This window comes from Gorilla gorilla, chromosome 10, assembly GCF_029281585.2.
Source record: "Gorilla gorilla gorilla isolate KB3781 chromosome 10, NHGRI_mGorGor1-v2.1_pri, whole genome shotgun sequence".
Taxonomy (NCBI): Eukaryota; Metazoa; Chordata; class Mammalia; order Primates; family Hominidae; genus Gorilla; species Gorilla gorilla.
Window position 1 is genome coordinate 45,252,336 of NC_073234.2, and position 21,004 is coordinate 45,273,339.

The following is a 21,004-nucleotide window of genomic DNA, read 5'->3' on the forward strand; positions in this document are numbered from 1 at the left end:
TTATGAGCAAATCCAAATTTATTTTAATGTCATGTCATTTTCAATATGTTTAAAAACCTCATAAGTTAGTGGGAGCCCTAGTTTCCTGGGACAGCATGCCAGAGGTACTGAAATTTGTCACCTTTCTCTACCAACCCCCAGCAATCCAATCCAAGTCCATAGCTTCAGAAAGCCAGGAGTTGTGTCTTCAGTCAGTCTACTCCTCTGGTTCTTGGTTTTTCTTTCATGGGAGGGAGATCACAATATTTCAAACAGGGAACAAAACCAGTTGAGCTTCCAGCTCAGGTCTGTGTAAGATGGAGCGAGGAAAGACCCCACTGACTCCAGAGAAAAAGGGTAAGGTTGAGATGGATTATTTCTTTACAGCTTTGTGAAAATGGAAGAAAAAAGATTTACAAATGAGGATCCATTTCATAGATGAGAATCTCTTCATAAATGAAGGCTCCAGCTCCTAAGATGGGAGGGGCCTGACTGGACAGCCTGAATCAGATGAGGAATCGGCCACACTGAATAAAAACAATCTGAAAAATAATCCTCTTAATTTTGAAGCCAGATAAAATATTTGGGGAGAATGGAAAAAAGAGGAAAAAGCCCCAAACAGATGGAGAAATGCTGACATCAGAGTGGTATAAAAAAATTCGGCTGAGTTTTCAGTGGTGGTGGCTAATTTAGCCCTGTTCTGTAGTAGGGCACAAACCTTGACCAAGCAGAGAGTAGTAGAAAAGGCTAGAAAGAGGGGCTTGAAGACGATGAATTTTGACTCCTGATTTTATTATTCAATTTCTTTTTTTCATTTAAAGTAGTCTTCCGTGGTTGGGAAGCCTCACCTCCCAAGACCAGAGTCAGTTGGAGCTGGTTGTTGTTGGAAGGGAGTGGGTTGGGGAACTGGGGTGGGGGCAGGGAGATCCCCCCACTCTGCTGGCGGTCCTAGGTGGAGAAGAAGAACTGCACTTCACAGAGTCTGGGGTTTGGTGGGAAGGGGATGAGGCAGGAGCAGCAAGCTGGGGAGATGGGACCCACCTCAGTCCCCAGCTTCATTTTCTTCTAATGTTTCCCCACTGGTGGCATTCTCTGCAGTCTTGGAGGCCTATATGCAAGAAAAGGAGAGGGAGAAGACCTGTCAGTTTCTAACTACTTGGGGGTGTCTGGGACCAGAGATAAAAGTATTTTTTTTTCTGAGACAGTCTCACTCTGTTTTCCAGGCTGGAGTGCAGTGGTACAACTTCCCTGGGCTCAGGTGATCCTCTCACCTCAGTCTCCCAGGTAGCTGGGACTATAGGCACATGCCACCATGTACAACTTTTTTGTATTTTTTGTAGAGATGAGGTTTCACCATGTTGCCCGGGCTGATCTTGAACTCCTGGGCTCAAGTGATGCTCCTGCCTAGGCCTCCCAAACTGTTGGGATTATATGTGTGAACCACCACACCCAGCCATAAAGTTATCTCAATCCTCTGGGTCACAGCTGAAATAAAGACATACAGGTCTCTGACTTACAATGGTCAACTTGTGATTTTTCAACTTCACAATGGTGTGAAAGCAATATGGATATTTCGATACATGATAATTTGTTCAATAAATGTTTTGAGCACATTCAAGGTAGGCCAGGCTAAGTTATGAGGTTCATGGTAGGTTAAGGTACATCAAATCCATTTTGAGCCAGGCATGGTGGTGGCTACTCAGCAGGTCAAGGCAGGACAATCACTTGAACCCAGGAGGAGTCTGAGGATACAGTGAGCTATGATCATGCCACTACACGTCAGCCTGGGTGACACAGTGAGATCATCTCTTTTTTTGAGACAGAGTTTCGCTCTTGTTGTGCAGGCCGGAGCGCAATGGTGCGATCTCGGCCCACTGCAACCTCTGCCTCCCAGATTCAAACAATTCTCCTGCCTTAGCCTCCCGAGTAGCTGGGATTACAAGCGTGTGCCACCATACCCAGCTAATTTTGTATTTTTAGTAGAGACGGGGTTTCTCTCTGTGTTGGTCAGGCTGATCTCAAACTCCCGACCTCAGGTGATCCATCCGCCTTGGCCTCCCAAAAGTGCTGGGATTACAGGCATGAGCCACTGTGCCCGGCCAAAGCAAGGCTGGGCATGGCAGCTCATGCCTGTAATCCCAACAGTTTGGGAGGCTGAGGTGGAAGGACTGTTCAAGGCCAGGAGTTTGAGACTCTGTCTCTTAAAAAATATATATATATATTTTAAAATCCATTTTGACTTACAGTATTTTCAATTTATGATGGGTTTACTGGGACAAAGTTCTATCATATAAGTTGAGGAGCATCTGTATAAAAATCCGTATTTCACTACAACTTAACACAGTGGGAGAAAGAGGGATCAGGTTCACCCTGCCAGAGAGGAACGATCGTAATAACACACCTTCTTTTTTTTCTTTTTCTGGGTTTTTCGACTTGCAGAACTCTGGAGGAGGGCCTGGAAAACAGGAAAAAGGAAAAAAAATTTTGAGAAATGTGGAGGAAATTAAAAATAAAGGGTTACTTTCAGTACTGTAGCTCTTTTCAGGACTTTGCTGGCATTTAGCCCTCACTCCCAGGCAGGATACCATGTACATACTCACCACCTTCTATTCCATACTAACCTTTAGCTCTGCATCCTGGACCTCCATCTCAGACTTGTAGAGGTCAGGCTCGAAGGGACCACTGGTTATCCGCATGGGGCCATTGGGCATGAGCAGAACTGTAAATTTAAACTGGGCAACAAATTCACCTATGGCAAAAATGAAGATGTGTTTTGATAAAAAGTTCCTTTGTCATACTTAGCTCTTCTGAACTTACAGGAAGGATATCACATAATCAGGGAATCCAAAGTGAAGCTCTTTTTGGAACTCACCCTCCTTCTCATAGAGAACATTAAATGGTTGCAGCAGTTCATGTTTGGCGCACTCCACCACACCCATCCGAGCCTTCTTCTCATCTTCAAATGCTCTGGCAGGGAAGATGATATTCAGAGGTATCTTTAACTCCCCATCAAGTCTTACCATTTAGCTCATATTTTAAAATAGCTCCTACCCTCAGGCAGAAATCATGCTTAGGATTGCTCTTTTACATTACCTTCAGTGAGAAGGAGATGGGGAGAGAGAGGGAGGGAGTGAGCACGTGCACGCTACAAGTCTAGGCAGGAAGGGAGAGGAAAAAGTGTTCCTGGGTGTATGGTCTGTGAGTCAGACTGGTTCCAAGTACTATCATTGCTAAGTGTAGTACCTTAAAGTAAACGGCATGGCATCAAAACGCCTTTCCACCTCACTGAAGAAGGCACGTGAAGTTTTCATTTTCAGTCCATACTGTTTAGAGGGGTCTCGTTTGTAAATAGTGGTTCTCTGTCCTGCATCCTTGGCCTGAAAGAGTAATTTAAGTAACATTTGGTCTGGTGAACACTCTCAGTCACCCCTTTTTGCCAACTCTGGTACTCTCCTCACCTTGCCCTCTCCTGAGCTGACGAGAACATCCACAGCATATACTTCATGTACCTCAAATTCAGCTTTTTCATGGTCCTTCCTAAAAGGAATAGAGAGAAAGGAATTTTTTTTTTTTTGACACAGAGTCTCATTCTGTCACCCAGGCTGGAGTGCAGTGGCACAATCTCAGCTCACTGCAACCTCCACCTCCCGGGTTCAAGCAACTCTCCTGCCTCAGCCTCCCAAGTAGCTGGGACAATAGGCACAAACCACCAGGCCTGGCTCATTTTTGTAGTTTTTAGTAGAGACAGGGTTTTGCCATGTTGGTCAGGCTGGTTCTGAACTCGTGACCTCAGGTGATCCACCCGCCTCAGCCTCCCAAAGTGCTGGGATTACAGGCGTGAGCCACCACGCCCGGCCTAGAGAAAGGGAATATTAAGAGCAACAGGTCACTCCTGAAAACATGGAGTAGAGGGCAGACAAGATTCAGTTGGGAGTATAGAAAAAAACCTGATGACTAGTCTTGTGTGGTAGAAGGTAATAAGTAGGGTTGGCACCTACTTCTGCTGGTCTGTGGGATTCTGGATAATGGTTTTTTCTCCATCGATGACATGCTGCTTCAACTGGTGTGACAGCATACCTGTAGACAGGACACAACCTATGGAACAAGCTATCCAGTATCCCAAAAGGTTTCCAAATCCACCCACTTCAGTAGTTTGAAGTAGTAGGCAGTGAGAAAACTACCTGGTTATGGAAACACAGGGCTCTGAGATCTGAGATTTCTGGCTTAGACTGGGTTATAGCCAGGATAGATCTTCAAGGGAGCAAAAGCCTCAATGCTGCGAAGCCACTCATTTTTTTTTTTTTTGAGATGGAGGAGATGGAGTTTCGCTCTTATTGCCCAGACTGGAGTGCAGTGGCGCAATCTTGGCTCACTGCAACCTCCTCCTCCCAGGTTCAAGCGATTATCTCGCCTTAGCCTCCCAAGTAGCTGGGATTACAGGCACCCACCACCACGCCCAGCTAATTTTTATATTTTTAGTAGAGACGGGGTTTCACCATGTTGGCCAGGCTAGTCTCAAACTCCTGACCTCAAGTGATCCGCCCACCTCAGCCTCCCAAAGTTCTGGGATTACAGGCGTGAGCCACCACACCTGGCAAAGCCACTCATTCTTAGACCCTCAACCCTGTTATCTGTTCTCACCTTCTATTGGCGTGCAGTTAAATGAGTGGGCAACTTTGTTCCAGGCTTCTGTCACTTGTGTGTTCTAGAAGTACAACATCAAACGAAAGGTGAGATATCAGGAGCTAATAAGTTCTCTACAATGAGAATAAGAAGCATAAAAGAACTGAGTGTTCTTTTTTTTTTTTTTTTTTTTTTTTTGAGATGGAGTCTGGCTTTGTCACCAGGCTGGAGTGCAGTGGCGTGATCTTGGCTCACTGCAATCTCTGCCTCCCGGGTTCAAGCTATTCTCCTGCCTCAGCCTCCTGAGTAGCTGGGATTACAGGCACGCAACACCACGCCCAGCTAATTTTTGTATTTTTAGAAGAGACGGGGTTTCACCATGTTGGCCAGGATGGTCTCGATCTCCTGACCTCGTGATCTGCCCACCTCAGCCTCCCAAAGTGCTGGGATTACAGGCATGAGCCATTGCACCTGGCAGAACTGAGCGTTCTAATATCCTCCATCAAGTCCCAATGATTCTCATTCACTGGTTTTTCATTTCATAGCTTGATTATCCCTACAATCTAAAAATACTTTATATAGATGCTCCCCAACTTGTAATGGGGTTACATCTCCAAAAAACTCATAAGTTGAAAATATCACTAAGTCAAAAATGCATTTAATACACCTAACCTACCTAACATCACAGCCTAGCCTATGTTAAATGTGCTCAGAGCACTTAAAAAACATTATCCTACAGTTGGGCAGAATTATCTAACACATGCCTATTTTATATTAGTGTTGAATATCTCATGTAATTTACTAAATACTATATGGAAAATGAAAAACAGAATGGTTGTATGGGTACTCAAAGTATAGCTTCTACTGAATGTAGCATCAAGCTGAGGACCAGCTGTATCTGCATATCATTTTACCCAGTGCTTTCACAAAGATGGTCTAATTCAATAAATTTTGCATGTGAACAGGGCAGATGTATATCCCAATCTAGAAGACAAGGAAACTGAGTCTCAGGTTAAATGATTTGCCCCAGGTTAAATGAGTGTTAAGTGAAAGAACTTGGTCATAAACCTGGGTTTTCTTTTTTCTTTTTGTAGAGATGGGTCTCGCTATGTTTCCCAAGTTGGTCTCAAACGCCTGGGTTCAAGCAATCCTCCCACCTTGGCCTCCCAAAGTGCTGGGATTACAGGCATGTGCCACCACATGCCTATAATGTTAAGTCCAGTGTTTATCCTTTTTTACCTGGCATTCTAATCTGTTTTGTGGGGACAGCAAATGCTTATTTTTCCTTTTTCTTTTGTGAGACAGGGTTTCATTGTTGCCCAGGCTGGAGTGCAGTGGCATGATCATAGCTCAGCACAGCCTCAATCTCCCAGGCTCAGGTGATTCTCCCACCTCAGCCTCCCTGGAAGCTGGGAATACAGGCACATGTTACCACGCCCAGCTAATTTTTGTATTTTTTGTAGAAATGGGGTTTCACCATGTTTCCCAGGCTGGTCTTGAACTCCCAGCCTCAAGCTATCCTCCTACCTTGGCCCCCCAAAGTGATGGGATTACAGATGTGAGTCACTGTGCCCAGCTAAATATAGCTAATTTTAAAAAGCTGTTTTATAAGGGGTCTGTAGGGGAGGTTGGTAGTTTCATATAGAGTAGCTATAGGTGCCTAATGCATCTTTGGTTCAAATGAGCTTTGGAATTGGATAAAATAGCTTACCTGATTTCCAGGTTTGACCAGGCGTAGGGCAGCTTCAGCACAAAGGTGAGCTGCCTTAATAACATCTGCTTTCCTCCCTGTTACTTGGGTCCCCTGTAGATAAGGACACGCCATCAGTATCTTCCTGGAAAGTCTGTTAACTCAGCTGGCTATCTGATTAATGTCTGTGAGCCCATATGCGAAGACCAGCCAATGAACAGGAGGGTAAAAACAACAACAACAAAAACCTTTCTCCTTTTGCTTCTCTAGAGACTCTCTCAACTTACGTGGTGATTAGGGGTGGGGATAAGAAGCAAATGGCAGTGCATTCCCTCCACCCCCAAGGCTGAACAGAGATCAAAAGCAGGCCACCTACCTGAGCTACATCAACCACAAAAGTATGAGCTACATTAGCGATGAAGCCATCCACATGGACCCCAAGGTCACTGAAAGGCAAGATCAGAGTACTGCATTAGGAACTGGCATTTTGTAAATGCTTTAAAAAAAGAAAAATGCTTTAAAACGGTTTAACCTTACATTTTTACCAAGTCACCTTCCTTGAGAATATAATCCTGGTCGCTCTTCAAAGGGGAGAAGTGACATACACAGTTATTTACCGAAATGCTGGTGGGAAAAGCAATACCTGTAAAGAAAGAATCATCAGCCTACTGCCTTGCTGTCTCCCGGGAGCCCTAGTGCCCTTCAGAAATGTAGAAGGATTTTTTCAGGGTCTTGCTTAAGTTTCATCAATTTGGATTAGGCAGGAAACTGCTTGTATCCCACTTGCCATTCCAAATTTCCAAATACCTCAGCCAGAGCTGGGGTGGAGACTGCATCATTACAGTGAAAAAAATAAAAACATATAGGACCAAATAAGGGTCAAACGGGAAATTAGTGAGGGATTTTTTTTTTTTTTACCTTTCTTCATTTCCTTTTCTTTCTTGAAGATTTTCCCTGTTTCTTCCATAATCATGGCATCACCTTTCTCACACAGGCTCAGTACCGACACACCTGAGCTAGATGCTTCCACCAAGGACCGAAGTACCCCTGAGGACAGAATCCCATCATGTCAGCCTTGTATGTATTCATTGTCTAGTTACCACCCAAGGAATACCTGGAAGTTGAATTTAAGAGTTTCTGTAATACTTCCTGGTGCCACTGCCCTGAGGCTGAAAGGTCAACATTCCCTTCTCTTCCTTACATTATGTGACAACTGGGTATATACAATCCATCTCCCTAGGCAAGGCCTCAGACTTTCCAAAGATGCTACCTTTGGTGTGACAGGACAGAGTTATGAACTTCAGAGGGTTCTTGCCATGGTATCCCCACATACACGCAAAGACTAGATGAAATTTATAGGCATCAGGGACAAGAAGGTAGACAGAATTGCTGACTCGAAGCCGATGCACTGTTAAATGTTACCTCATTCCTTTCTCAGACACTCTAATTAGGTGTTAGGAATCTCAATCTATATAGACTTATTTCCTCATAAAAAAGTGCATAAGCCAAGGAAACTTAATCTAAGGTCCCTGGGTTTCATTTCGGGGGATCATGGCTTATCTAAAAGAAATATGAGGCCAAAGTTATAAACTGTAAGAGATTTTCTGATTCAAACCACTAGTATCTCAAATACTAAAAGGCACCAAAAACCAGGGTACGATACTAAATGTCCACTGCGATATAAAGCACAGGTTTGATTTTTGGTATCTCAGTTTTGGTGATTCTTTGAAAGCTGGTAAAACTCAGATTTTCACCCACAGGACGGGAGGCATCCTAAATACCTGTTCCCCACCATCTTTGCTGTTAAAACCATTTAAAAGCACAATGACAAGCAGTTTGTATCTCCCTAACTGGAATAAAATGGAAAGGCTAACTGGAAAGAGAGAAAAGAGAAAGTGGCATCTGCCTAGAGTGACAGGCAACTGCTGAGATCGTCAGAGCACACCTGGAATAAGGATGACTTGTGAAAATCCTAAAATCAGTCCTCCCTTTTCCAGTAATGTTCACAAGCTTGCCTAGTTGGGATAAGACGGAGACCCCAAAACATTTGAGTTGTCAAGTCACTGAGAACAACAAATGTGAATGCTAACTAAGGCTATCTGCACAGATTGGAAAGGTGGTAGTAATGAGTAACTTCAAGAAAAGCCATATATATATCCAAGACTTGCATTAGAAGCTCCAGGAGTGCTCTCCAACGGTCTCCTTAGCTGGCCCAAGGTAGAAGGGGGCCCCCACCACGGTAAGAGCTGAAGTAAAGAAGGAAAGGCTCCAGCAAAGCACGTGGTGGGGAAGCTGGTGGTGGGGAAGCTGGTGTCAGGGACACTAGTGGAGGAAGAAGGGGGCCAGCCATCCGCAAGGGGACCCAGCAACACGTGCCGGCTTGGCTCCTGACGCCCCGGAGACGCTACAAAAACAGAGGGGCGCTTCTGTCGCCAATAGCTGGGCGCTTCCTTTTCGAGGTGGCCTCGCCGCTGCCAGAATCAGAGGAAGCAGAAATCGGGAATGAAGGATAGGAACAAGAGAAAACACGTCTTGCCTCCTAACAAACGGCCTCGGGTCGGAGCCTGCCAGGGTCCCCTCTCTGCGCTCATCCTGGTCGCCGACCCGCACCTCCATAGACTTCAGCCTGGGCCTGCCCGCTCAGGTCCCAGGCGCGACACCGGGTCTTCCCACCACGCCGTGCCCAGCGGACCGGTGCGGGCCCCTCAGTAGCTCAGTCCGCATGACCCCTCCGCTCCAGCCCCTTCCGGGCCAGCCTGTTACCTTTCCCTATCAGCCTTGATTCCCCGACCCCCGAGGCCGCACTCACTGTTGGCGATGTCGCCCCCCATCTTATACTTGGTCACGACCAGGTCCTCAGCGATAGTTTGCTCCTGCTGCTCGTCCTCGCCCGACATCTTCCTACTACCACCACTGCAGCCTCGTTTCCCCTGAGCCGCCGCCGCCTCTGTCTCCCTTCCCAGCCACAGGCTGTGGTCAGAGTCCCCTCGATCCTCGAGGAGAGGGCGAGCGAAAGCGCGAGCAAGCAAGGGAGCGGGCAGGCAGGCGAGAGCGAGAAGCTGCGAGCGCGCGGGCTGAGGCGCAGGGCACGCTGGGACAACTAGTCCTCTCCACCGCCAGACTCTAGCCGCTCTCGAGAGCCTTCGAACTACAATTCCCAGCCTGCCTCTCGCGCTCCTAAGCCAGGCCCTGGGGCCTTGCCCTCCAAGGGCCTCGCACGCCGGAATCGCCGGGCACGCTGGGAAGGGTCAGGCTCCGGCGGGAAGGCGGAGCCGTTGGGGAGCTTGAGGGGAAGCGTGGTCTCTCCCGGAAAAACCACTTCCACCGAGAACGCTGAGCGAGAGCCAGTAACAGAGAGGGGCGGGCTGAGGGGAGAGGGGCGGAGCTACTGCGGGGAAATGGGTTTAAAGTCGAGCGGGCAGGGGTGGAGTAGAGTGGAGCCGCAGCGGGTGGGCAGTGTTTACACCTAGGTCGGGGAGGCTGGGTGCGTCCTTCTTCGGATCCCTGGGTCGGCTGGCGAAACCCGCCCAGCCGGTCCAGTCGTCCTCCGAAGCTGGGAGAACAGGGAGGGGCAGACAGGTGGAAGAAGACCAAGGGTGCTGGGAACAGGGGCTAACTGGGCAGCCAGACACCGGAGGGATCATCCATTTAAAGGCCTCGCAATCTAGAGGCCGGACTCCTAATGAAGTAACATGACCTTATTGTTCCAATAACAGGCACCTGGATGGAGCACCTAAGGGAAGTGTTCAGAAAGACATGTTTGTTGAGAGTTCTTACCGTGAAAAAATAAAAAGATTTGATGACTTTTCTAAGATAATGAATTCAGAAGCATCTGGAGGTTTCAGTGTTTGGCCTCTGAAGGAGACCAGACACGTATAGGGCTTTTTATAAGTCCTCAAGCACGTAGGTTCTTTTTGTTATTCCCAACTGGTTGCCTTGTAGATTCCTGCTAAAACCCTTAATGAAAAGGACTATGCACTATGGTTGTTCTAAAGAAATAGAAGTAATAGTAGGACTAGAGAAAGCTGCATGGGACAGAGCACTGTCAGAAGACAGAAAGGTGAGTATCCACTGCTGAGGAGCAGATCTCTTATCTAACATACGAAATGTCTTCATTTGACAGACAGGAAGCTGAAAAAAAACTTTGGCATTTTTATTCAGACACGTATAAAAACAAAACAAAAAACTTCAGTGATACAACAGACGTTTTCTCTCAGTTCCCCATCCAAGGGGACAGAGGTGTGCAGCTGAAGCTGGATCTTCTTTCTGTCCTACCTGGAAGCTTCTCACTGCTGGATGAGAATGGCTTCTAAAAGTGGATCTTGGGGATCCTTGTGAATTTGCCCTCGGATAAGGAGTGAAGATCATTTACGGCACATGTGGATTATGGTTTACACAAAGATGTCCAGTTATTTTTCCTTCTGACTACCCCCACCACCACTTCCTGAGATGAGATGTCTAGGTATAGGAGGATGTGGCTGTTGGGGTTAGACTTGATTCAGTGCAAAAACAAGAAACAGTGCCCCTTAAACAAGGGCTGTAACTTAAATCAGTTTTTCTTGGCACCTTACAATAAGAGCACATGCACAGGAATTGGGAGGATTTTGCATCCTGGACCTACTGCTTAATTTATTTCATCTCTTTAAGGCTCAGTTTTTGTTTTTTTTTTTCCCCTGTAGAGACGGTGTCTTGCTATGTTTCCATAGGCTTGTCTCTAATCCTGGGCTCAAGTGATCTTCCCATCTCAGCCTCCCAAAGTGCTGGCTGGGATTACAGGCATGAGCCACTGCACCCAGTTCTAAAGTTTTTTTTTTTTTTTTTTTTTTAAAGAGATGGGGGTCTTACTATGTTGGCTAAGCTGGTCTCAAACTCCTTGCCTCAGGTAATCCTTCCACCTCAGCCTCCCAAAGTGCTGAGATTACAGGCATGAGCTACCATGCCCGACTTCCCTTTGTGTAAAATGAGATAATATGTATGTCACAATTGTTTTAAGGATGATAAAGGACTAAGTGAGATAATGTAGGTGAAGTTTAGTATGATGCCTGGCTCATAGTTAAGTGCTGAATTGTGATAGTAATCAATATCTACTCCTAACCTCTTTCTTCACAGATTTTAAGCTTCTGTCTTTCTAGGGGGTTAAGAGTCATAAACCAAAATTACACTTTCCTCTGCTAGGTTTCCTCCCTTTCCTCTTCTTGACAGTCTGACGGGAAACAAAGGCACACATAAGAGCCTAGTTCCAAGTAGTCAAGAGCCTGAGAGGAAAGGATATGGAGAGTAATCCTTCATATCTCCAGGAGTGCCTGTGAAGAAGCTGAGGAATGGGACTGGGAAAGCACACAAAATAAGGAAAACCTTTCCTGGGGTTGGGAAAGAGAAGAAAGTGCACAGCTGGCTACATACCATAAGAATTTTGTGTCAAAATGTTTAAAAGCCTCCAAAGATTGAATGGAATTGTCTGGGACTGGGGAAAAGGGGCTGGGACCTGGGAGAGAGAGGGAATAGGGAGAAGACGGTACCCTCTAAAGGCACTAGCTGCCATTAAATGCTCCCTGAGTGCCACAGGGAGCAGGAGTTACGTTCTCTGGGCATTAGCCTTGGGGAAAAGCCTGCTATGCCAGTAATCAGGATTATCAAAGGCAGAGTCTGTAGCCTCTAAGCTACGTAGAGTTTTTAGGCGGGCATAATGGACATGGGGGGCCTGATGTCCAGGCCCCTGAAAAGCTCTCATCTCTTCATACCCTTGCTCAGATGCTGGGCAGGCCCCCATGGCTGCATAATCACCCCCAGGACCACCTCCATCTCGTTGCCGATTCATATATTCATAGTCTTCATCTGGAGTTGTGCCTGCAGTGGGCATGATGGGTACAGGGTGGAGTGGGCAACTCTGTGTGCTGCCCAGAGAGGCACTGAGGTCTGACCCCACATCCATGTACTCATAACCCAGCTCCTCAAGGGAACTTGGCCTAGGGGGATGAGGTGGACTGTGCCTTCTCCGGTTCATGTATTCATACTCCTCATCTTCATCTTCTTCTTCAGTACCCAGGACAGAACTGAGACCCACTGAAGAAAGGGTGCCTTCCCGGGAGGAGGGAGTACCTGGGGGTTGAGAAGAAAGGCTAGGTATGTGAAGAACTTCATGAGGGTAGGGGAAAGTTTGAAAAAATTAATAGGACAGAGAGGCATATGATCAGAGAAGAAAAAACAAGAGGAGCCCGGGGAAAGGATTCGAGGAAAAATTGAGGAAAGCCCTAGGAAGAGTCAGGCACCTTTGAGGTGTGTATCTGGCATGACATAACCGTTGACATCCTCTTCCTCTAACCCTGGTGGGGAGAGTGGGGTAACAGGAGTAAGCAGACTGTGGCGCTGGGAATGGTAGGCGCTATCTCCGCGTGGCCGTGGGCTCCGGCTCCTGCTCCGGCTCCTACACATTGACACTTTCTCCTGGAGCTCAGCCTCAGAGCCTGTTACATGCTCCTCTGATGACTCTGATGCCAGGCATCCCCGTGGCATTGGGTGTAGAGAGACTGGACGGGGGCACCGTTCACTGCTCCCAGAAACTGCAGACTCCTAAGGAAGAAAATAAACAGAAAATAATGCAAGGAGATTTACATGATGAGGAAAGAAGAGAGATTTGTTTAGAAGGATATTGGGTTGTTCACTGCCTTTTTTTTTTTTTTTTTTGTGGTGGAGTCTTGTTCTTGTCGCCCAGGCTGGAGTGCAGTGGCATTATCTTGGCTCACTGCAGCCTCTGCTTCCCTGTTCAAGTGATTCTCCTGCCTCAGCCTCCCGAGTAGCTGGGATTACAGGCACCTGCCATCATGTGCAGCTAGTTTTTGTACTTTTAGTAGAGACAGGGTTTTGCCATGTTGGCCAGGCTGGTCTCGAACTCCTGACCTCATGATCCGCCCACCTCGGCCTCCCAAAGTGCTAGGATTACAGGCGTGAGCCACCGCACCTGGCCTTTTATTTTTTTTTAAGAGACAGGGTCTTGCTCTGTCACCCAGGCTGGAGTGCAGTGGTACAATCTCAGCTCACTGCAACCTCTGCCTCCCGGGTTCAAGCGATTCTCCTGTCTCAGCCTCCTGAGTAGCTGGGATTACAGGTGTGCACCACCACACCCAGCTAATTTTTGTATTTTGGGTAGAGACGGGGTTTCACCATGTTGGCCAGGCTGGTCTCAAACTCCTAACCTCAAGTGATCCACTCTCTCTGGCCTCCCAAAGTGCTGGGATTACAGGTGTGAGCCATCTCGCCCGGCCCTCACTGCCTCCTTTTTTGCAGGACACTGATTAAACCTCAGAGGTTTCTAATGTCTTCCATACTACTTGTATCAATCTGATCCTAAAACCCAGCCTTTCAGCAACAGAACTTACCTGGCAAGACTCCCCAAGATTACCCTGGTTCATGGGCATGTATCCAGATGATGGACTTAAAAGGCTCTGGCTCTAGGATGAAAAAATAAGGAAAAGGTTAAGATGAAGGGAGAAATCTACATTCACCATGGGGGCCTTGGAGTAGTTAATCTGGGTGTCTGTAGGGTTTGTGAGGGCTCAGGGTGCAAAGTGTTGGGTAATTAGAAGGTGTCTTACCCCACGTGGCCGATTAAGTGTTCCAACTGGCAGGCTGAGGGCAGAGCCCAGTGTGGTGGTTGCCAGGTTGTCCTCCTCTGCTTCCAAGTCTAGGTCTAGGTCTAGTTCTGGCTCCAGCTCTACTTCCTCTAGCTTCTTGTTTGTCAGACCATGGGGCTCTGGCCCAGGGGCTATTCCAGGCCCACTCTCTCTCTATATTGATAGGTGATTGTTAGGGGGAATCCTGGTTCCAGCCAACTCCTCCTTTTTCTAAATTTCCTTAGCACTTCCTACTCCCTACTCACCTTTATGACCAGATACCGTGGTGGGTCTCGGGCCATCCTGGTGAACTCATTGGCTAGTTCTTTAAAGGTTGGGCGAATGTTCTCATCAATCATCCAACCTGGAGATAAGATGTAGGAGGTAGAGACATAAAAGAGAATACATTCCATGGCTGGGCGCGGTGGCTCACACCTATAATCCCAGCACTTTGGGAGGCCAAGGCGGGTGGATCACCTGAGGTCGGGACTTTGAGACCAGCCTGGCCAACATAGTGAAACCCCATCTCTACTAAAAAGACAAAAAAAAATTAGCTGGGCGTGGTGGTGCACGCCTAAAGTCCCAGCTATCTGGGAGGCTGAGACAGAAGAACTTAAACCTGGAACGTGGAGGTCACGGTGAGCCAAGGTCACGCTACTGCACTCCAGTATGGGCAACAGAGCGAGACTCCATAAAAAAAAAAAAAAGGAAAAGAGCCATAAGAGGAGTACAGAGGGAAGTCAGAAAATGGCTGCAGTCAGGCCGAGCATGATGGCTCACACCTGTAATCCCAGCACTTTGGGAAGCTGAGGCAGGCGGATCACCTGAGGTCAGGAGTTTGAGACCAGCCTGGCCAACATGGTGAAACCCCATCTCTACTAAAAGTATAACAATTTTCCAGGTGTGGTGGGCACCTGTAATCCCAGCTACTCCGGAGGCTGAAGCAGGAGAATCGCTTGAACCCGAGAGGCGGAGGTTGTAGTGAGCCAAGATTGATTGCACCATTGCACTCCAGCCTGGGTGACAAGAGTGAGACTCTGTCTCAAAAAAAAAAAAAAAGAAAAAAAAAGAAAAAAAGAAAAAGAAAGAAAATGGTTGGGCTCAGCAGGTAACTCACACTTGACCATCACCATGTAGACATCAATTGTGCAGATCTGGGGCTGTGCCAACCGCTCCCCCTTCTCTAGCAGGTCTGGTACTTCAGCCAATCGTAGCCCTGCATAGGGCTCTGCCCCGAAGGTCATCAACTCCCAAACTGTCACACCTGGTGCAGGAAGACATGGACTAGTCACTGGCAAAATAGTAGACATGGGCATGAAGTGAAGGGAAGGCAGAACCTGATCTGACACAAAAATCTGAAGTGCTTAGAGATTCTAAGAGGGGGTCTCGAAAGGTAAATTTGAAACTGGGGCCAGTGATGGTAGAGAGGGCATCCAGATGCACTGACCATAGCTCCAGACATCACTCTGGTGTGTGTATTTCCCAAAGTGGATACTCTCAAGGGCCATCCACTTAATTGGAGTCTGCGGATTAAAGATAGAGGTATCACAAGTTTATTTCCACAAATTTTCTTAGCATTTCCAAGTCCCAAGTTCTTTTTTTTTTTTTTTTGAGACGGAGTCTTGCTCTGTCGCCCAGGCTGGAGTGCAGTGGTGCGATCTCGGCCCACTGCAAGCTCCGCCTCCTGGGTTCACGCCATTCTCCTGTCTCAGCCTCCCGAGTAGCTGGGACTACAGATGCACGCCGCCACGCCTGGCTAATTTTTTTTTTTTGTATATTTAGTAGAGACGGGGTTTCACCGTGCTAGCCAGGATGGTCTTGATCTCCTGACCTTGTGATCCACCCGCCTTGGCCTCCCAAAGTGCTGGGATTACAGGCGTGAGCCACCGCGCCCGGCCAGTCCCAAGTTCTTGATCATTATTTTCTTTGTTGCCCTCTGAACTAAAATATCTGGCATCTGCAGCCTTCTCTCCTTGAACTTACCATGAAGCATCTGCTTGCCTCTGGAAGAGACCACTGGCTGCTCCCCATCCCCATGCTTCACTCCACCCCCGCCTCCTTACCCTTTGTGTCTCCTCACCTTGGCCTCACTGTATAGCAGCTGCTTATCATCAGGAGGCAGCAGGTCAGCCACACCAAAATCTGCCACCTGAACCTGACTGGGTGACTTGAGTAGCACGTTTCGGGCAGCCAGGTTTCTATGCACCATACCATGTTCCTCAAGGTAGTACATTCCCTGTAGGTATAGGGGAAGAAAGTATTCTTAAGGTTGGGGGAATCAGTCACTGAGATCTGGAATTCCCCCAAATCTTGAAGGTACCTCTCAGCAGCGGTCCCCAACCTTTTTTGGCACCAGGGACTGGTTTTGTGGAAGACAGTTTTTCCAGGGGAAGGGGAGGGTTGGTTTTGGGATGAAATTGTTCCACCTCAGATCATCAGGCATTAGTTAGATTCTCATAAGGAGTGCACAACCTAGATCCTTCACATGCACAGTTCACAATAGAAGTCAAGCTCCTAAGAGAATCTAATGCTGCCCCTGATCTGACAGGAGGCGGAACTCGGGCGGTAATGCAAGTGATGGGGACTGGCTGTAAATACAGATGAAGCTTCACTCGCTTGCCTGCCGCTCACATGCTCTGTGGCCCAGTTCCTAACAGGCCATGGACTGGTACCAGTCTGCAGCCCGGGGGTTGGGGACCCCACCTCTCAGAACTTCAACCTTCCCACTTTTTCCTGGCTGGCCCCCAGACAAGCAGTTCTTATCACAGAATTCCTCCAGGCTTCTCTCACCTTGGCAATTTGTACTCCCCAGTTGAGCAGCAGCTGTGGCCCCAGTGCCCCCCGGTGTTGTCTCACATGATCCAGCAGAGAACCCAGAGGCAAATATTGAGTGACAAGCTGCAGAGATGACCCTGGGCATAGTCCCAGCAGCCTTACAATGTGGGCATGGTCCAGGCTGCCAATGGCCAGCATATGCTAAGAGACACAAAAGGTATTATCTAGGAAACCAACAGGTTCACATACACTCAGCATGTGCACAGCCAGCCCAGGCCCCCCCCACCCCCAACATTCTGGCTAACATAGTAGCTGCTGAGAAGCACAGGACCCTGCTTCGACATGATTGTATCTAATATTGTCCTCTCTCCTAGCGGCATACAGAATTTCCTTCACTTACATCTGTCACAGCTTGAAAACTCTGCCGTCCACTCTTGTCCTCAATGACTTTAATGCAGACTGGAATCTTGATTGATTCACCCTCAGGGATCCACACTCCCTGGGAAGTTTGGGGCAGGAGTTGGCATAAGGTCATTCTCCCTAGGTCAATCCTATGCAAAAATCTTTCACCCCTTTGCCCTAGATGCCTTCCCCACCTCTCCAGAATTCCTATGGGTCACTCACTTTGTGCACAGTTCCAAAGACACCCGAGCCAAGCACTTTAAGCTTCCTTAGCTCTGTCTCTTTGAAGATTCTGGCCAAGACTTTGTTAGCCTTCTCACTGGGGTCCAGAGGCTCTATGCTCTGAGGAGCAAATGGGAAGGAGTTACTCAGGAAAGGCCATTCCCATGTCCCACTCCAACCCGCTCCCCATAGGTGAATGCCAAAAGCAGCACAGCTGAAAGGGCAGGAAGAGGAAGCACCGTTAGTCCTGGAATGCATTATAGGCATATTGAGGTACAGACCCTGAGAATTGAGGAAGTTATTTGTGCTCATGAGATCAGGAATCAAAGGGGCTGGGTTTTCCCTTTGATGGAGGAGCACAAAGTGGGGAAGGGGACAGCTAGGGAGAGTTGGTAGTACTATTACCACCTTGAGTACCTTTTATACAGTGCTCTGTGCTTTCCAAAGCACTTTCACATACATCATTCCCCTTTACCCTTACAGCCATCCTGGAAGGACAAATGTTATTTCCTCTGTATAGATGCATAAACTGAGGCACAGAGAAGATAAGTAACTTCTTCAAAGTCATGTGGCAAATTAATGGCAAAATCAGGACTAGAATGCATGCCTCCCATTTCTCTGACCAGTGTTCTTCTAGGGGACCACACTACTTCCTTGAAGAAAGGGATCAAATCTCTGGGGAAAGAGGAGGGGAGTGACATTTATCCCATCACTGACCCCTGGGTGCACAGGGTACCACTCAAAATTAAGCTATAAAGAGACTTCCAGGGCATGCAAAAAAAGAAAAGAAAAAACAAAAGTAAGCTAAGTACTCACCTCACCCCGTTCCAAGTATCGCCTCATAGCCCTTTTATTCTGAATCCGGCGCCCACGCCAGTAGAGAAAAGTGCCGCCCAGCATCATGAAAATCACTACCAATCCTGCTATCACTGTCAAAGCCATTGTCAGATGGGTTTTGCTATGGGATATATAGAAACCCAACATTATCCTGGGTTTGCATCTTCCTTACAAATGTCAACTATACTTGTGTTGAAGGTATGATGCTGACCTGGGGCAAGAAATTAACATTCACATATATATCCTTAAGCACTGAAGGGACCAACCTAAATCTGGACCAGTCTTAGACTACTGAAAATTAATTTTAGGAAGGGAAGTCCAGAAGCCTGCATTCTTGAGTCCCAAGTGTCCAGTGATAGTGGACTGCATACATAAAAGGCCAGAATGAAGACAGCCTCCCTCTTCTCTCCAGGTAACCACCTCTCTCCCAACTCCCAAATATCCCCAGTTTCCAGAATCTCCAACCCCATCATACCCGATCAGCACCAGTGTTTGTCCTAAACAGTCTTGAAGCTCTGGTCCTTTACACCTAGGGAAGAAAGTCACCACCTTAAATGAGAGCTTGGACAACAGAGGCTCAATTTCAACAGCCTAACATACAAAAGCTTGTTTCAGAACTTACCGTGGCATCCCATCCTGGAGCCCAGAGCTGATCCCAAGACATGGCCTCCACCTCCAGCTCACTAGCTCTCCCCAAGCCCCTCTTCTGTGAAACTCCCTTGAACTGAGGTTATTCCAGGTTCCCAAAACTGTGGTGTAATTTTGTGCTGTTACTGATTTTCCCTTTCTCCAATCCTTCGCTACACAGCTGGGAGTGATTCTTTTTTTTTTTTTTTTGAGACAGAGTTTTGCTCTTGTTGCCCAGGCTGGAGTACAATGATGCAATCTCAGCTCACCGCAACCTCTGCCTCCTGGGTTCAAGAAATTCTCCTGCTTCAGCCTCCCGCGTAGCTGGGATTACAGGCATGCGCCACCACGCCCGGCTAATTTTAAATTTTTGGTAGAGACGGGGTTTCTCCATATTGGTCAGGCTGGTCTCGAACTCCCGACCTCAGGTGATCCACCCACCTCGGCCTCCCAAAGTGCTGGGATTACAGGTGTGAGCCACTGCGCCCGGCCAGCTGGGAGTGATTCTTGAATCACAGCCTCTCTCTTCTTTCTGCTTCCCTCACTCTAGTTCTGTGCTCCTACCCTTCCACCTGACCCCCTCTCCTTATTATCCCATCACTGACCCCTGGGTGCAGTTCTCATGGCAGGGCCGACATTCATTCTGAACATCTGGGTACTTGTAGATTGGGCCCTTGGCACCTAGGACTCCATGGGGGCAGCTGCTCACACAGTGGGGCCCATCTCGAAAATGGGCACATTGAGCACAAGTATCAGAGCCCTGAGTGGAAGAGAGAAGGTCAGGAAGAATCAGATCCCAAGGTCAATTCCATACCTCCCAGCAAAGACCAACCCAGACATTCAGGATCTTCTATCTGCAGGCCCTAGCATTATCTGGCCTCTCTGTGCTATCCTTAGCCATATCATTCCCCAGATGCTCCAAGTATTGCCCCTTCTCTGTCTCCCATGGAGATCCTGGTGCTACTAGTATACCGAGCCATTGCATGTGGCAGTGCCCTCCATGGGTTGGCATTCCGGGTGGCAGGAGAAGCATTCGGCCTCATGAGCAAATTCTCGAGGCTCCCTGTAGTGGGGAATAAAGGGAGGGGGGTCACTTCCAAGTCCTGACCTTCATGCTCCAATCTTACAACCACAGGTCTCCTACCTCAATCCCACCAAGGCACATGCAGAAAGCTGTCTAAAGACTTTTATTGTATGCCACCTGAACAGTTCCATTGCAGGGCCCCACCCCCACCCATCCTTGACTGGCTCCCCTTACTGTACCCATTCAGAAAGTTGCAGTGGGTCACACAGACACCTCCTCGGCTGTAATTTCGACAGGACAAGCACTGACCAGGGCCTGGGCCCCAGCATCCCCCAGAGGAGCACAGTGGGTCACACACTTTGCCCTCTGCCACTGGAAAGGAAGGGGTGGGTTAGGAGAGGAGTCTGAGGACTCCCAGCAAGCCCTCTCTTCATTATTCTTCCTCGTTACTGCTTCCAGCCTAACAGCCCCCTTCTCCTTGGTTCCATCCCTCAACCCTACTCCCACGTCTAGGGCAGAATAGTCCTTTCAGCCCTCTCCTCCCTGACTCCCTATTCTCACCACCTAGCAGACCCTTTCCCTCACCGCAGTCTCTACGCGGCCGATTATGCTTGATGTCTAGTCGCTCTTCCGTAGGCCCCCGAAGCACCTTGGTCCAGTTCAAAGAGTGGTGGTAGCAGAGCTGCCTATTGGCACTTATATAGATACGCCCAGCACTAATTTCCTTCAGGGATCGGAAGCCCAGAGATGTGACATTCAAGTTCTTCATGATCAACAATGAGAAGCCCCGGCTGAGAATAAGGAGACAGGATGAGAGGAGAGACTACTAAGGGAACATTAACTACTCAAAGGATTCATGTTAGTCAAGAAATTTGCTCAGTGCTAGTCAGATCCACTGAGAGGGAATCCCCCTCCTTTTGCCTTTTCCTCGTGAAACTCTGAAACCCTTTGGTTTTGAGGCACTGCTGTATGAGACAGTGCCTTGTATTTTACTAAAGAATGCCTATGACACAGGCTTCATTGCCTGAAGATGCCATTTCCTCCATACCCTTTACTCACTTGTAGAGGCTTCTGCCTCCAATGGTTGTCAAATTGGAAAAAACACTGAAGTTGTGCATGTGGGGCGGCCAGGACTGGATGTTCAGGTAACCTGAGGGGTTGGAGAGAGGCATATGGGCATGGAGCCTTCTTCTTTCTTGGGTTCTCCTGGCTCCT

General features: G+C 47.9%; 2 protein-coding genes and 1 long non-coding RNA gene across 6 annotated transcripts in view; 1 reads left to right on the forward strand and 2 right to left on the reverse strand.

Moving 5' to 3' along the window:
* On the reverse strand, window positions 1-9,603 carry PA2G4 (proliferation-associated 2G4). Its single transcript, XM_055359397.2, has 14 exons — window positions 9,102-9,603; window positions 7,211-7,339; window positions 6,830-6,935; window positions 6,669-6,738; window positions 6,314-6,406; window positions 4,621-4,684; window positions 3,978-4,056; window positions 3,438-3,516; window positions 3,223-3,356; window positions 2,852-2,946; window positions 2,601-2,728; window positions 2,381-2,434; window positions 1,021-1,087; window positions 1-927 (listed from the first exon to the last, which is right to left on the reverse strand). Exons 1-13 carry the CDS (start codon window positions 9,187-9,189, stop codon window positions 1,022-1,024), a joined length of 1,185 nt encoding a protein of 394 aa, XP_055215372.1. The 5' UTR covers window positions 9,190-9,603; the 3' UTR covers window positions 1-927; window position 1,021.
* LOC129526064 (uncharacterized) lies at window positions 9,502-11,114 on the forward strand. The gene is made up of 2 exons (XR_008670675.2): window positions 9,502-9,639; window positions 10,009-11,114. It is a non-coding gene; the product is annotated as an uncharacterized lncRNA (long non-coding RNA).
* The window catches only part of ERBB3 (erb-b2 receptor tyrosine kinase 3), a 24,726-nt gene continuing 14,146 nt past the window's right edge, over window positions 10,425-21,004 (reverse strand). For all 4 annotated transcript variants that reach the window (XM_055359394.2, XM_031016583.3, XM_055359395.1 and 1 more), the window contains 18 exons: window positions 20,849-20,939; window positions 20,375-20,580; window positions 20,029-20,161; window positions 19,738-19,828; window positions 19,371-19,525; window positions 18,614-18,667; window positions 18,118-18,259; window positions 17,302-17,421; window positions 17,078-17,176; window positions 16,693-16,878; window positions 15,983-16,138; window positions 15,350-15,425; window positions 15,020-15,166; window positions 14,169-14,266; window positions 13,885-14,076; window positions 13,669-13,740; window positions 12,562-12,862; window positions 10,425-12,391 (listed from right to left, as the gene is read on the reverse strand). In XM_055359394.2, the coding sequence (XP_055215369.1) occupies window positions 11,868-12,391; window positions 12,562-12,862; window positions 13,669-13,740; window positions 13,885-14,076; window positions 14,169-14,266; window positions 15,020-15,166; window positions 15,350-15,425; window positions 15,983-16,138; window positions 16,693-16,878; window positions 17,078-17,176; window positions 17,302-17,421; window positions 18,118-18,259; window positions 18,614-18,667; window positions 19,371-19,525; window positions 19,738-19,828; window positions 20,029-20,161; window positions 20,375-20,580; window positions 20,849-20,939 (2,843 nt within the window). In that variant the 3' untranslated portion in view covers window positions 10,425-11,867. The remainder of the gene's footprint in view (window positions 12,392-12,561; window positions 12,863-13,668; window positions 13,741-13,884; window positions 14,077-14,168; window positions 14,267-15,019; window positions 15,167-15,349; window positions 15,426-15,982; window positions 16,139-16,692; window positions 16,879-17,077; window positions 17,177-17,301; window positions 17,422-18,117; window positions 18,260-18,613; window positions 18,668-19,370; window positions 19,526-19,737; window positions 19,829-20,028; window positions 20,162-20,374; window positions 20,581-20,848; window positions 20,940-21,004) is intronic.

Coding starts and splice junctions, on each gene's coding strand:
- PA2G4 (XM_055359397.2), bottom strand. CDS start 9,189: ATGTCGGGCGAGGACGAGCAGCAGGAGCAAACTATCGCTGAGGACCTG. Junction 3,357..3,437: donor TCAGCTCAGGAGAGGGCAAG/GTGAGGAGAGTA, acceptor TTACTCTTTCAG/GCCAAGGATGCAGGACAGAG. Junction 2,729..2,851: donor TGTTCTCTATGAGAAGGAGG/GTGAGTTCCAAA, acceptor TTTTTGCCATAG/GTGAATTTGTTGCCCAGTTT.